The 15,040-nt window shown below is 49.7% G+C and overlaps 1 protein-coding gene across 2 annotated transcripts in view; it reads left to right on the top strand.

The window, feature by feature from the left end:
* MCF2L2 (MCF.2 cell line derived transforming sequence-like 2) overlaps window positions 1–14,959 on the top strand; it is a 249,891-nt gene extending 234,932 nt beyond the window's left edge. For both annotated transcript variants that reach the window (XM_034957782.3, XM_003831983.6), the window contains 3 exons: window positions 10,911–10,999; window positions 11,378–11,493; window positions 11,567–14,959. In XM_034957782.3, coding sequence (XP_034813673.1) covers window positions 10,911–10,999; window positions 11,378–11,493; window positions 11,567–11,690 — 329 coding nt within the window. In that variant the 3' untranslated portion in view covers window positions 11,691–14,959. The remainder of the gene's footprint in view (window positions 1–10,910; window positions 11,000–11,377; window positions 11,494–11,566) is intronic.
* Window positions 14,960–15,040: the final 81 nt, after the last annotated feature.

The raw sequence follows: 15,040 nt of genomic DNA, 5'->3' as shown, positions 1-15,040 counted from the left end.
GGCTGAGGCAGGAGAATTGCTTGAACCCAGCAGGCAGAGATTGTGGTGAGTCAAGATCGCGCCATTGCACTCCAGCCTGGGCAACAAGGGCGAAACTCCTTCTCAAAAAAATAAATAAAATAAAATAAAGCCTTCTAAAAAAGTTTTTAAAATAAACCACATATACGGTATTACAGTAGAGAGTATTGACAGCCTGCCCAGACCCTCTTTATAGGCTGTTGGCCCCATGTCTCTGCTGCTGTGAGGTTAGCTGACAATGGCTCACCGTTGTGCCCTTCAGACAGTTGCCCTCAGCTGCCCAGGGTCGTCCAGCCAGGAAATGCCTGTGAGGTGATGTCCTCCCCTAAGGGTGGCTTATGGCCCACCAATGGCTTACTGATTCAAGGTACAGAAGCCAGTCCTTCTGTCTCAAGATGGTAACCTGTGGTGCCATCCATGCTCCAGTACTGCCCAGGGGATCAGGCTGATACTAGACTTCTGCTAAGCCCACGTCTGTGCCTGGCTTCTTCCCTGCCCTAGCTTCGGCCCTCACTGTCTTCCAGGTTTCAACTGAAAGCCGTTTGTCAATAACACACTTGCATAGTCTGCTTCTGGGGAACCTGACTGAAGACCGTTAGTAGCAGGAGGGGTCCCAGAATGGATGGGATTCTGGTGCTGGCTCACTGCAGGCCAAATGGCCACGAGGACCTCATTATTGGTGTTAAGTGGAGTGTTGACAGTCCTGGTACCTGGCCTGCTGTAGCAGTTCAATTGCTCAGACCTTCACCTGTGGTGAGCTGGGATCAGATACAGGTGGATGGGGACACGCCAGCTGGTGCGATGTCTCTAGCATTTGAGAGCTTTGAGGAAAATATTATCTATCAGGAAGGTAGAGTTGGGAGGCTTTTGCTAAGAGCCTCCCGTTGATGCACTGAGGAGAGAAAGTAACAGGGTCAGACTAATTATTGATTTAAAACACAGGATCAGAATCAGGGCCTCCCTGCCAACATTTAGCCTTTCATCTCCTACAGCAGAGGCAGACTGGGCTGGTAAAAGTGGCAGAATTTAAGAGAAGGAAGAATTCTCAGCCTAGGCGAGTCTGCCATCTGGTCATTTTGGACTCCTAGTGCCAGTAGATGAGCAAGAAAAGTTAGATCCTGAGAGGGAAGATAAGGGACCCAAAAACTGGGAATGAGGATGTCTGGGTAAATGCCCTTGACCTCCTGGGCTGGCAGCAGTGGCCTACTTCGCCTTGTACTACAAAGTACAGCCAAGGACCAACTGTAGCAGCAGGCGGCAGCCATAGATTGAGTTAAGTAGGATTCTTGCTGTGTTCCCTAGTGGAAGCGTCTCCCTCAGGTACTGTCCCTTGAGCAGTACCTCCTTCTGATGGCCAGGACCCACTTCTCCTTCCAGTATGGTAACTGCTGTCTTTGCCTGCTGGTCTCCTGGCATGAGGACAAAGAGATAGGATTCCTCATGCCAGTAGGGCTAGGGCCTGGCTGGGGGAAGGGAAGAAGGTGAGATTCACTTAAGACTGTTCCCAGTCCCCTAAGACTATGCGGAAGCCTCAGATGAGGCATACAAGGCAATGTTTGCCCTTTTCAAGATCTGTCCCCACCTCCCTTCCTGAACGCTTTCAGAATAATAACTAGGATCAAATGACAACATGACCTGACTGGAGAAGGGGCACACAGGCCTGTGGGGGTTAACTCAAAATGTGAGAGTCTTTGAACTGTGCTTTAATGCCCACTAAAGAAGGTGCATAGCAGAAGTCCAGTTAGTCCACTTCCTCTTAGGCACCCCAATGCCTGCACCACGGGCTCGGAAATGGAGAAGCCTTGGTAGCAGAATTGAACCCAGCAGTGCTTGGCCCCAGCAGTGAGGGTTCCATGTCTTCAAGACTGCTCTAGCTGCTACCACTGTCAAATGTCCAACGTGCCAGCAGAGGTCAGTGCTGAGCCCCCAGTTTGGTACTGTCCCTTGAGGAGACAAGTTGATTTTATCAGACCCCTTCAGGTTAGAAAGTACAGTGTGTGATCAATCATAAGCGTTGCTTTTTTTTTTTTTTTTTTTTTTTTTTTGAGACAGAGTTTCACTCTTGTCGCTCAGGCTGGAGTGCAATGGCACCATCAGGGATCACTGCAACCTCCACCTCCTGGGTGCAAGTGATTCTTCTGCCTCAGCCTTCTGAGTAGCTGGGATTACAGGCTCATGCCACACCCAGCTAATTTTTGAATTTTTAGTAGAGGAGACAGGGTTTCACCATGTTGACCAGGCTGGTCTTGAACTCCTGACCTCTAGTGATCCATCCGCCTCTGCCTCCCAGAGTGCTGGGATCACAGGCATGAGCCAGCACGCCAGGCTGTATAACACTGCTTCGATCAGGGGACTCAGTATGGCAAAAGAGAATCAGCCATAGACGTGATCACAGGACACAGTCTTACCACTGCATTCAGAAGCTGGTGCCTGACAGAGTAGTGGGACAGCCTCTTGAGAGTGAGGTGGGGCAGCAGTTTGGACGTGGCACTGCGGGGATGGAGTGCTGTCCCTCAGGATGCAGCATACAACTGAACCAATGGCTGTATTATGGTGAAGTGCCCCCAAGAGGCAGAGTATATGAATCTGGGAGCCAAGAAGTCAAATGAGTTGTGACTTTGCCCATCATGACTCTAGTGATGAACACGGGGACATTGTTTTCTCCCCATGTCTCCAACTTTAACCTCAGTGGGTCTCGACAAGGGAGACGCTTCCACTAGGGAACACAGCAAGAATCCTACTTAACTCAATCTGTGGCTGCCACCTGCTGCTGCAGTTGGTCCTTGGCTGTGCTTTGTCATCATTCCCTCCTACTCATTCTAGACACCCCTCTCCCCATCAGGCACTTCTACTGGTGGCATGTATAGTGGGGGTCCTAGACTCTTATCAGGCTATGGTTCTTGGACTTGGCCATCATAGTTACAGCTGGGCATGGGAGTATCGCGAGATGTCCTAGTGGATCACCTGAGCATCAGACATGTCCCTCTTGGCCTCTGTTAAGCAGCAGCCCTACCTCCTCACCACGACCAGGACCCGTTTCTCCTTCCACTATGGTAACTGCTCTCTTTGCCTGCTGGTCTGTTGACATGAGGAGAAAGGATTCCACGTGTCAGCTGGGATGGGGTCTGGGTAGGGGAAGGGAAGAAGGTAAGATTCACTAAGGACCTACACAATTTCTGGATGGGACAGTCAGCAGACAGGTGGGTGTGCTGTTTTGAGTGCTGTTGGTTAACCAGCCTCTCTCTGGCAGCTTACAGTAAAAATAAAGGGCTGGGCGCGGTGGCTCGCGCCTGTAATCCCAGCACTTTGGGAGGCCGAGGCGGGAGGATCAGGAGGTCAAGAGATCGAGACCATCTTGGCCAACATGGTGAAACCCCGTCTCTACTAAAAATGCAAAAATTGGCTGGGCGTGGTGGCACGTGCCTGTCGTCCCAGCTACTTGGGAGGCTGAGGCAGGAGAATCACTTGGACTCAGGAAGCGGAGGTTGCAGTGAGCCGAGATGATGCCACTGCACTCCAGCCTGGAAACAGAGCAAGACTCCATCCAAAAATAAAAAAATAAAAAAATAAAAAATAAAAAAAATAAAGGTTATAAGCTAAGACTGTTTTACTGACTTGGATGGTGCTGAAAAATTTTAATTCTGAATTTACTTTGCCCCTGATTTGCAAAGTTCTGGCCATGTGAAAGACATAAAAATGAGAATAACTGTTGTACCTCAGAGCTAACAGAGGAAGAACCTGTCTGCCCGCCTTACTATAGGTCCCTTGTTGGGTACCTCAGGGTCTCCAAGGGGGCCTAGGAGCTATCCAGTATAGCACGTCATGGTTGTTTCTTTGCCAATTTTTGTGGCATTTCCTTTTGGGCCTAGATAATTTAGTTACTTTCATTATCTTTTTTTTGTGTTATTCAAACTTATTGGGGCACTCTAGTATTTCAATGAAGAAAATAAGTTCTAGCAAACAGCCCTCTCTGGAGAGATGGTGGGTTAGTTTACATATCTGACCAATTGGTTTTAACTATTTTAAGTTTCCTTTTCTGATTATTAAAGGAGTACACATGTAGAGTGTCAGAAATTTAGAAAATACAGGAAAGTACAAATAAAAATACAAATCCAACATAACCAGATATAATCACCATTAATATCTTCTTGCAGATGTTGTCTATAGAAATGCATGATTTGGTCAGTTGTGGTGGCTCATGCCTGTAATCCCAACACTTTGGGAAGCCAAAGCAGGAGGATCACTTGATATCCAGGAGTTTGAGACCAGCCTGGGCAATATCGCAAGACCCCATCTCTACAGAAACTTTTGAGACGGAGTTTCACTCTTGTTGCCCAGGCTGGAGTGCAATGGCACGACCTTGGCTCACTGCAACCTCACCTCCCAGGTTCAATTGATTCTCCTGCTTCAGTCTCCCGAGTAGCTGGGATTACAGGTGCCCACCACCACACCTCGCTAATTTTTGTGTTTTTAGTAGAGACGGCAGTTTCACCATTGTGGCCAGGCTGGTCTCAAACTCCTGACCTCAGGTGATCCGCTTGCCTCGGCCTCCCAAAGTGCTGAGATTTACAGGCATGAGCCACTGCACTGGACCTACAAAAAATTTTTTTAAAAAATTAGCTGGGCATGGTGGTGGGTGTCTGTAATCCTAGCTATTTGGCAGGCCAAGGTGAAAGGATTGCTTGAGCTCAGGAGGTTGAGGCTGCCGTAAGCCATGATTGTACCACCGCACCTCTCCTGGGCAAGAGTAAGGCCCCATTGCAAAACAAAGATATGCATGATTTTTTTTTTAAATGGAGCCATACTAAAATTGGGGTGACCTTATATTTTAATCTTATTGGAAATTTTCCATTAAAATTCTGATGAAATGGGCAAGGCTTTGACTGAACCAAACTAGACGTATTGGCTTGCCCTTCCCTCCTGCCACTCATCTTTGGGCTTATTCCAATCCAGAACATTTGAGGGCAACTGGTGGCTGAGCTGGGAGGTAAAGCTAGGTTATAAAGTTTCTTTGACCCACCGCCCCTCCCTCCCGCAAGCTTCCAGCAGCTCTGAAAGTCTAAGACAGCCAGCTCAGACTGCCTTAGGAGCTGGCAGGGACTTTGACAACAGAAATGCACAGGAAAAAAAAAAATGTGCCCTGAGAATGTCAACATGTGGAATCTGAAAGCAATTAATTAGATGTTCTCAAGAATGATTCACTTCCTCTTGGCCAAAGATAGGCTTGCAAATGAAATAGACGTTTCAGCTATAGACCAGCCTAAGATATCCACGTTTATACTCTGGGCCACCAAGCAAAATATTGTAACCGAGCCTAGTACCCCTGGAAACATTTTGGAACTCTCTCCTGTTGGGAGCTCTGGAGAGCTACTGGGATGGATCAGACAGAATGTGACCCCATGTATTAAATCCTAGAAGACAGAGAGGGGAAATTGGTTAGCAGCACACACAACACAATGATGAAGGGCTCAAACTCAGGTCTCAAAGACCCAGTCTCAAGTGCAGCTCCATCTCTTTGGATGGATTCTATAGTCTGTCTGTGCTTAAGTTCTTTTTATCATTCATTTTACAAAATGGAGATAATACTGTACAGTCTTGCCATGAGGATTAAATGAGATGAAGCCCTTAGGCTAGCGCCTAGATCTCTGAAAGCATGGAATTGTTAGCAGTTAGTTACCCCCTGGTTCTTCCAAGTGAAAGGAAGGAAAGCCCAGGGGGTTTAGGCATTGCTTTTAAGCAGCTCACCACCTCCCACCCCGAAGTGAAAATGATATCCTTTAGTTCATGTGATAGAGATGGTCCTTAAAAAGTTGTGCATAATTGGCCAAGCTCGGTGGCTTATGCCTGTAATCCCAGCACTTTGTGAGGCCAAGGTGGGCGGATCACGTGGTCAGGAGATTGAGACCATCCTGGCCAACATGGTGAAACCCTGTCTTTACTAATATTACAAAAAAATTAGCTGGGCATGGTGGCACGCGCCTGTAGTCCCCAGCTACTCAGGAGGCTGAGGCAGGAGAATCACTTGAACCCAGGAGGTGGAGGTTGCAGTGAGCCGAGATCGTGCCACTGCACTCCAGCCTGGTGACAGAGCGAGACTCCGTCTCAAAAAAAAGAAAAGAAAAAGAAAAAAAAAAGTTGTGCATAGAGAAAAATCTAGTTTGAAAGACAATAAAAATAGAATTTGCCCATTTAATATGTATGGAATGAGAGCTACCGCTGAACCAGCAGGATCTACAATGGTCTCTTTGTGCCATCCACTGGACAGTAAGGGAAACACCATGATTTTGTCTTCAAAGTCTATAATTTACCAAAAATATGTATGCTGGTGAGAATAATTTCAGCTCATTACTAGGTTCACTTGTTAATAAATTTCATTCCATTTGTTTAAGCAAAATAAAAAAGCTTAGAATTCTAAGCACTAAATGTGAACACTAGATTTCCTAAACCATTCAGCTTATCTGATGTGCACCAGAAAGACTGTCGACTAAGGGTTTCAAAAAAGAATACTCTCACCAGTCCTTATCTGCAGGAATTCTCATCGCCCACCTTTCCCATTCTTGTCCTTCTCCACCAATACTCCTTATGCTTATCTGATACATAGACTGAGAGTGCCCCAGAGACTCAGGGTGTATCTGCCCCAACACACCACTAGATCTTGGCTGGGACAAAAGTCGTTCCATTCATTTTCCAAGAATACAACTATCACTTAGAATTTTGCTATAATCAGCTGGGCATGGTGGCTCACGCCTGTAATCTCACACTTTGGGAGGCCGAGGCAGGTGGATCACCTGAGATCAAGAGTTCGAGACCAGCCTGACCAATATGGTGAAACCCTGTCTCTACTAAAAATACAAAAATTAGCCAGGCATAGTGGCATGTGCCTGTAGTCCCAGCTACTCAGGAGGCTGAGACAGGAGAATTGCTTGAACCCGGGAGACGGAGGTTGCAGTGAGCCAAGATCATGCCACTGCACTCCAGCCTGGGTGACAGAGCGAGACCCCTGTCTCAAAAACAAACAAACAAAAAAACCAAAACAAAACAAAACAGTTTTGCTATAATCAGATTGAATATTTGTCAAGAGCCTGTGTGTTTGGCATGGTTTTTCTGAGGGGTATGTGCGTGTGTGTGTGTGTGTGTGTTTGCTCTGTTTCTTTTTAAAGCCATTTATTATCCTTATAATGTTTCTTTCCCTGAGTGTTTATGAGGATGAGACAATGGCAGATAAACCTCCCCGAAATGTAAGTAATAATAGCACACCTGGAGTGCCCAGAGCTGTTTTGAGACCCTCTCTTTAGTATTATTGAATTGCTATACACAATAATCATAACAGGTACTATTTGTTGAATTCCTATGATGTACCAGGCATTTTTCTTTATCAGAAGATTTGCTAATCCTCATACCAAGACTGCAAAATCGATGTTATTATCTCCATTTTAGAGATAAGGAAACTGATGCTCAAGAGGTTAAGTGATGTATCCAAGATCACACAGCTAGTGAGTGACAGAGTGAGAATCAGGTCTGACTGCCCTCAGGTCTGACTGACTCCAGAGCACCTTCTCCTGCCATGGGGCAGTGGGCCTCTCAGTTGTTCCCTCACATGCCTGTGACTGGCCAGATCCTGAGTCTGAGATTTTGGGGTCCCCTCAGTGCTGCCAGCTCCTTAGTGCCTAAGACTCTTGGGGCCTCAGAGCCCATGACCAGTGAATCCAGCAGGGGATTAAATATGCAGATGATGTAAGACAGCAAAAGTCAGCCCAGGAGCTGGGCACTATGGCTCACACCTGTAATCCCAGCACTGTGGGAGGCCGAGGTGGGCAGATCAGTTGAGCTCAGGAGTTCAAGACCAGCCTGGCCAACATGGTAAAACCCCATCTCTACCAAAAAATACAAAAATTAGCTGGGTGTGGTGGCATGTGCCTGTGGTCCCAGCTACTCAGGAGGCTGATGTGGGAGGATCAGTTCAACCCAGGAAGTCAAGGCTGCAGTGAGCTGTGATCACACAACTGCACTCCAACCTGGGTGACAAGCCAGACTCTGTCTCCAAAATAAATAAATAAAAGCCCAGGGCTGGGACTGGAAGGCCTGGGTGAGGAAGGGAACATGATCTCTAGGAGTCAGGACACCCCGGTCCTGGCCCTGACTCAGCTCCCACAGGGCCTTAAGCCAGTCCCCACAAGGCACACAGCCTGGTGGTCAATTACCATCCCTGGCGGGGCACCCTGTGAGCCGCACTTTCCTCCGCAGAGAACCAGGGGCTTTGCCTGCAGGATGCTCTCTAAGGTTTTCTGGTTCTGAGAATTCTGAGTTTCTTCCAGGAGCCCTGGGGGATACCTGGTGAATAGGTTACTGTCTCTGCTGGCAGGAACCCAGGGCCTGGGGGGAGACAGGTGAGGGCACACCCAGAGCAGCTGCAGTTTGTCTCAGGAGAGACGTGTCGCCCAAGGGCCTGGATGAGACTCCCCCACCTCCGCAGCCCCCTTCCTGCTTTGTCTCCTAGGATAGAACAAAGCACGATAGGATGAGGTGGGACAGATGAGGACTTCACACACTCTAAGGGTAAATATTGTTCCGTCCGCTTGCGTTTGAATTGTATAAATGTATTTCTGCGCATATGCTGTGTTAGGGGGTAAAATTTGCATCTCCCTGAGGTTGCACTCTAAGGTGTATGGAAAACCTGGCTCTAGACTAAACCAGGCCCCCCGTGGTGCTCCAGGCATCCCCACCCTCACCTGTGGCACCCGGAGCTCCTGCTGTCACTGGCCCAGGTGGGTCCTGTGTCTTTCTCTGCGTTGTCAGGGCCTGCGCTGACAGTCCCCCACAGGGAGGTGGAATCTGGGGTTGACGGCACTGGGAGGATCCTTCCTCTTTCCACGTTCAGGCAAATCCTCGCCTGGAGGCAGGGAATGGGCTAGAGGGAACAGTTGACTGTTTCAGATGACCCTGAAACAGTTGAGTCCAGGGTCTGAGAGCCCCTCTGTGCCCAGCGCTGTGCCCCCTTCCCTTCCCCGCTTCCCTGCAGGGCCCGCGAGAGCAGGGAAAGCAGCTGCCAGCTCCAGGCAGTCATTTTACCCCAGGTGCCACTTACCCTGCAGAGGGGCTGGAACCAACTAATCATTTTACCTGGAGGTACCACTTACCCTGTGGAGGGGCTAGAGCTTGTCAGGTTTTTCAGTTCCTGTGTCGCCTCCCAGCCCTGCCCACCCCAGGCTGTGGCTGCCTATGGCTGACGAAGGCTCCTGAGCCAGGCCAACCCCCAGCCTCCCAGTGGGTGGCTCTGTGGTCCCTAGCAGCCCTGGCATCATCCGGGGCACAGAGGCCATGGACCCTGGAGACACAGCCCTTCCTATTCATGCAGGGGATGGTCAAGGGCCTGGCTCCCTCTGTCCCTCTATCCCTCCATCACAGAACTTTCAGCAAGACAATCATTCTTCCATTCTCACTGCTTGCTCCTGGCATAAGGGGACCCCAGGCTGGATGACTTTTCTAAAGAGGAGTCTTGGGTTTCCTTAGATGCTCCCAAGTCCCGTCTGGAGGATGAAGGCAGGGGGCACATCCCTGAGGCAGTTTCTCCTCTGCCCTCCACCCCTTGCCCCTCCCACCTCCTGGGACTAGGAACTCAACCAGAACTTGCTTCAACCTGACAGGAGGGTGTCCAGCCCCCTCGGAGCCTGCCAGAGTCAGGCAGGATTTCAGAGGGGCCTCCAGGGAGGTGCTGCCCAGCTGCACCCCCGCCACCATGTTACTCACACAGCCCCCACTGATCTGCTCTGGGGAGGGCCTGGGGCCCAGAACGTGGCTTGTTGGGGGCTTGGGGCAGCAGCCCGGAGACGCCACTTGTGCTGCCTGCTCACCCAGATAACTGCAGCTCCCTCCACTGCCGCCTACCGCCCTCCGGCCATGCCTCTGCCCAGAATGCGCTCCCTCTCCAGTCCTGTCCGCCCCTCAAGTCCTGCCCAAACCTCCCTGAATTCTCGCCTGAGCAGACACTCTCCTAGCACGGCTCCTGCCGCGTAGACTACTCGGCTGACCCTCGGTCTGGGGCTGTCCTGTGTTGGGACCTTTCTGCAGATGCTCTGCTCCCTACCCTGGCTTGTGAGCCGTGTGGGGCAGAGACTCCATCTCACTCAGAGCGAGGGTAAAGAGCAGGAGTGCTGGAGAAGCCAGCTGCCCTGCCACAGGCCAAAAGGACTTGGCCAAGTGACCATTGCTGTCTGTTTCCCCAACGGTAAAGGGGGCTGAGACCCTTACAGGGTTGTGAGGCTTAAACTTTGACAAATGCCTAACATAGCACCAGGCACAGGGCAGTTGTTCAGTATTTGGCAGTGGCTGCTGTTCCCCACAGTGTCCAACACCACCCCAGGGATGTAACATGTGCGCCATAGACAAGACTGATGGATTAATTAATCAGTTCACTGCAGAGAGAGGCAGGATGGATGCAATTGCTTGTTCCTCTGATTTTCCCTTATGGGGAGCAGTGACACTTGGCAGAGGCTGCCAGGGAGATGGGAAATGGACATTAATTAGGGGAGAGGAAAGGAGGCAAGAAGGGGAGGGTGAGAAAGAGACAGGGGAGGAGGAAGGGAAGGAGGCATGGTTAGAAGACTGGCAAACACAAAAAACAATGACTGTTTTCTTGGAGGAACGGCGAGGTAGGGTCATGAACAGCATGTGGACGCGTCTTCTCGGTGAATTACGGCATCTCGGCGCTGGAAAAGCAGCCTGGAGATCACAGACCCCCTCACAGCCCAGCGCAGTGCAGGCCCTTGGAGAGCAGGAGTTAGAGATGGGGAGGACCGTGCCTGCAACAGGCACTGCCTGCTACACCCTGCCATGGGCAGAGGGGGTGTTCTCCCACCCCACAGAGGCCCCATCTTTCCCTTTCTCTCCCTAAGGCTGCTCCAGCAGGGAGTTTAGCTCCATGGACACCTTTGAAGACTGTGAAGGCGCAGAAGACATGGAAGAGGAGAGCAGCGCTCTGAGTGTAATTACTTCCCTTTTGTTACTTTCATCTTCTTCCCTCCTTCCCATTCATCAGCTCCTCCTGCCTCCTGTCCCTCGCCTCCATCCCTCTCCCCCTCCTCAGGATTCTCACCCATAAGGACCTGGTTAAGCCAGGGAGCCGAGGTCACCAGACCCTCAAACTGGCCCTGACCCTGCTAGCCCGGCATGTCCCCACGTGGCTGTCTCCTTGGCGGTGCGCTGGTGTCCGGTCATAACTGGGGCTCCTGCTGGGAGCCCCGTGGCCCAGGTGGGAGGGCTGGGGTGGGCCTCAGCCTGCCAGCGGGAGTCACCACCTTGCCCGGTCTGGCCACAGCCTCCAGCAATAACTCTGAGGGTGCACCCGTCCCCTCCCTTCCAGCTCGCCGGCCTTTTCCAGTCGGACGACAGTCACGAAACCTGTTCCTCCAAATCTGCTTTCCTGGAGAGGGGAGAAAGCACCCAGGGAGAAAAAGAAGAACGCGATGAGGAGGAAACGTGAGTGTGAGCGAGGAAAGACTAAGCGCCTCTTTGGGCCACGGCGTCTCTGACTTTCTTCTCGGAATTGCAGGGCGACCCGCAGCACGGAGGAGGAGCGCGCTGGGGCGTCCACGGGCGGGCTGGCTCCTGCGGGGGCGACGGCTGGTTTCCAGGCGAGGGCGCTGCGCCCGAGGACCTCCGCCCAGGAGAGCTGACCTCCCTGCGGACGCCCCCGCTCCTCGGCTCCAGAGCGCCCGCATTCCCGGGAGAGGCGGTGTGGGAGCCCGGGCCCTGCCCAGCTACGCAGAAAGCAGCCGGAGCCTCGGCGGCGGCAGAAAGGGGACAACCAGGGCCTCCTCCCAGGAGCCCGAGGGGTGCCCTGGGTGCGCGCCTAGCTCCGCACGGGGGACCTCGGAGCTGCTCTAAGGCGCCTGCAGAGGCGAGCAGAGCCCGCAGCCCACGCCTTCTCAACCGCGCACTTCGACGTTCGGAGCCGGGCAATTCTTTGCTGTGTGGGCTTCTCTGTGCTCCCACGGTAGGATGTTTAGCAGCATCCCTGGCCTCTACCCACTAGGTGCCAGGAATGCGCCACCCCATCCTCCACCCCACCCCCAAATTGTGACAATCAAAAATGCCTGCAGACACGCCCACATTTCTCCAGGGCGGGGTGGGAATCGGTTGAGAGCCGCTTAGCCCGAGCCTTGGAGGAGCCGGAGCCGCTCAAACCGGGCGGGGGCCGCAGACTGGGAGCTCCCGGTCCGCCTCCCAGAATCCCTGCGAGCGTTCATGGGGTGTTCGTGTTAGTGCCGAGAATGCTTCGTTGTAGAGAGAGTTCGTTCCAAGTTACTTTCTGAGGTATTTTATGTATCGATTGATTAGTTTTTAAATGAGTTTTGTTATTTTCAGTTGTATTTTTAGTTTTATTAGTTGATTTTCATTTCTTTGTAGTTTTCTAGTTATTTAATTTTATAGTTTCAGTTACTGGTTTATAGTTATTTTCAAAGTTATATAGTTGTTGAGTTGTTCATTTTCAGTTATTTATATGTAGTTGTTTTGTTTTAGGAGTTATAGATGTTCAAATTAATTTGCTTGGAATTTATTTATTTATTTATTTATTTATTGAGACGGAGTCTCGCTCTGTCGCCCAGGCTGGAGTGCACTGGTGTGATCTCAGCTCACTGCAAGCTCCGCCTCCCGGGTTCACGCCATTCTCCTGCCTCAGCCTCCCGAGTAGCTGGGACTACAGGCGCCCGCCACCACGCCCGGCTAACTTTTTATTTGCATTTTTAGTAGAGACGGGGTTTCACCGTGTTAGCCAGGATGGTCTCCATCTCCTGACCTCGTGATCCGCCCGCCTCGGCCTCCCAAAGTGCTGGGATTACAGGCGTGAGCCACCGCGCCCAGCCGGAATTTATTTTTAATTATCTTTACAATTATTATCTGAGTTATTTACCTTCATAGTTATTTCACTTTATCTTATTGGAGTTTTTGAGTTATTTATCTTTATAGTAACTTATTTGACTATTAAAAACTCACTGGAAGTTGATGAACTACTGTCAACTTATTTATTTTCAGAGTGAAATGTTTTAATGAAGGGTTTCCCCTAGTTATCTGGTTTTCGAGTTGCTTATGTTCACAGGTATTTATTTTCAGTTATTTTATATTTGAGTTGTTTATTTTTATGTTCTTTTTTCAAGTTACTTGGTTTTTAGTTATTTCATTTTCAGCATTACTTCATATTTGAACATTATATTTTCTGAATTTTTAAAGAGTTTTTGAGGTATTTAGTTTTTGAGCTATTTTCAGAGTTATTTATTCTCAGTTATTTCTTTTCAGCTTTGTATTTGCCATTCAAATTTTTTTTCTTTTCTTTATTTAATTTTCAGATTTTTTTTTCTTTTCTTTTTTTTTTTGGAGATGGAGTTTTGCTCTTGTCACCCAGGCTGGAGTGAAGTGCTGCAATCTTGGCTCACTGCAACCTCCGCCTCCCGGGTTCAAGCAATTCTCCTACCTCAGCCTCCCAAGTAGTTGGGATTACAGGCACCTGCCACCATGCCCGGCTAATTTTTTGTTGTTGTTGTTGTTGTTGTTGAGACGGAGTTTCTCTCTGTCACCCAGGCTGGAGTGCAGTGGTGCAATCTCGGCTCACTGCAAGCTCCACCTCCCGGGTTCACGCCATTCTCCTGTCTCAGCCTCCTGAATAGCTGGGACTACAGGCATCTGCCACCACGCCCGGCTAATTTTGTTTTGTATTTTTTTTTTTTTAGTAAAGATGAGGTTTCACCATGTTAGCCAGGATGGTCTGGATCTCCTGACCGGGTTTCGCCATGTTTGCCAGGCTGGTCTCCAACTCCTGACCTCAGGTGATCCATTCGCGTTGGCCTCCCAAAGTGCTGGGATTACAGGTGTGAGCCACCGCACCCGGCCCTCAGAATTATTTAGAGTTAGAATTCTTAGTCTACTAGTCAAGTTTCAATCAAGAGACACTGTATCAGTTATTTCAAGAGAGAATTTAATATAAATAATTGTTATCCAGCTAGTAGAGATTTTAAAAAAAGTAGTGATAATGAGATATCATGAAGATTTTGACTGCAAGCTCCCAGCCCAAGGACTCATACAACAAAGAAAAGAAGTTGAAAATATCAAAACTCAGAAATATGAAGGTGGCCCTAGGGCTGGGGGTTAGTCCTCTGAGGAGGAGGCACTATCAATGGTACACGTGGCCCAAGGGCTCAGAGCTCAAGGTCCAGGAGCTGGACGCAGAATTCTGGAGAGGGGACATGGCCAGCCCGTGCTGCTGTCTCTGAATGGGCATCATCAGGCTGGTTATAGGAGTGCTAGGAAAATGGCAAGCTGGAACCAACTCCCGCTACTGGAACCAGCTGTCACTCTCAGGGTGGAGACAGGATGCTGACAGTGGGGGTGGGGTGGGGTGCACACAGGAAGGAGCCCGTGGTGGCCCTGCACCCCAGAGCTGGGAAGGGTGGGCTGGAAGCTTAATTACCAGCACACTCAGCTTTAGAGTTACATAGAGTTATGTTAGGATTCCGTTAGTTTTGGAATTGTCAGGGGTGATTTGATTTCACATTTTCATGGGATGTGGGATTGGGATGAGTCTTCAGTCTCCTGGTTTGTTTCTGGAATAGAGTGGGCCACACCTCCCAGGAGTCTCCCCCAGGGGACTCAAGACAATCACTTTAGAATTCAAGAAAACAAAAATAGTGTGTCTCACTTTGTTCATAAAGAAGCCCTTTGACAACGTGGCCAAAAAGGGGCAGAGCCTAAGGGACAGACTCTTAGAAAGATGCCCTTGGAACAGGGTCCCGCAGAGTGTTCCTCTCAAATTCTTTAGAACTTTACGCTGTTTTGTGGGGCCACCCTCTCCCACACCCTTTCCTAACAACACAGTGTCTTTCTTGATAGAGTGTGTTTCAAATTTGTAGACTGTTTGCACAATAAAATAAAGTTCCTCCCAAATCAAGAATCTGTAATCTTAGGTTCTTCTACCTGCATTATTCTTCAGCCCACATTGTTCCATTTGACCATCAGAATGTTTACATATGTA

Source organism: Pan paniscus, chromosome 2 (genome assembly GCF_029289425.2).
Source record: "Pan paniscus chromosome 2, NHGRI_mPanPan1-v2.0_pri, whole genome shotgun sequence".
Classification (NCBI taxonomy): Eukaryota; Metazoa; Chordata; class Mammalia; order Primates; family Hominidae; genus Pan; species Pan paniscus.
The sequence above is the reverse complement of the archived record's forward strand: the minus strand, read 5'-3'. Positions and strand labels throughout refer to the sequence as shown.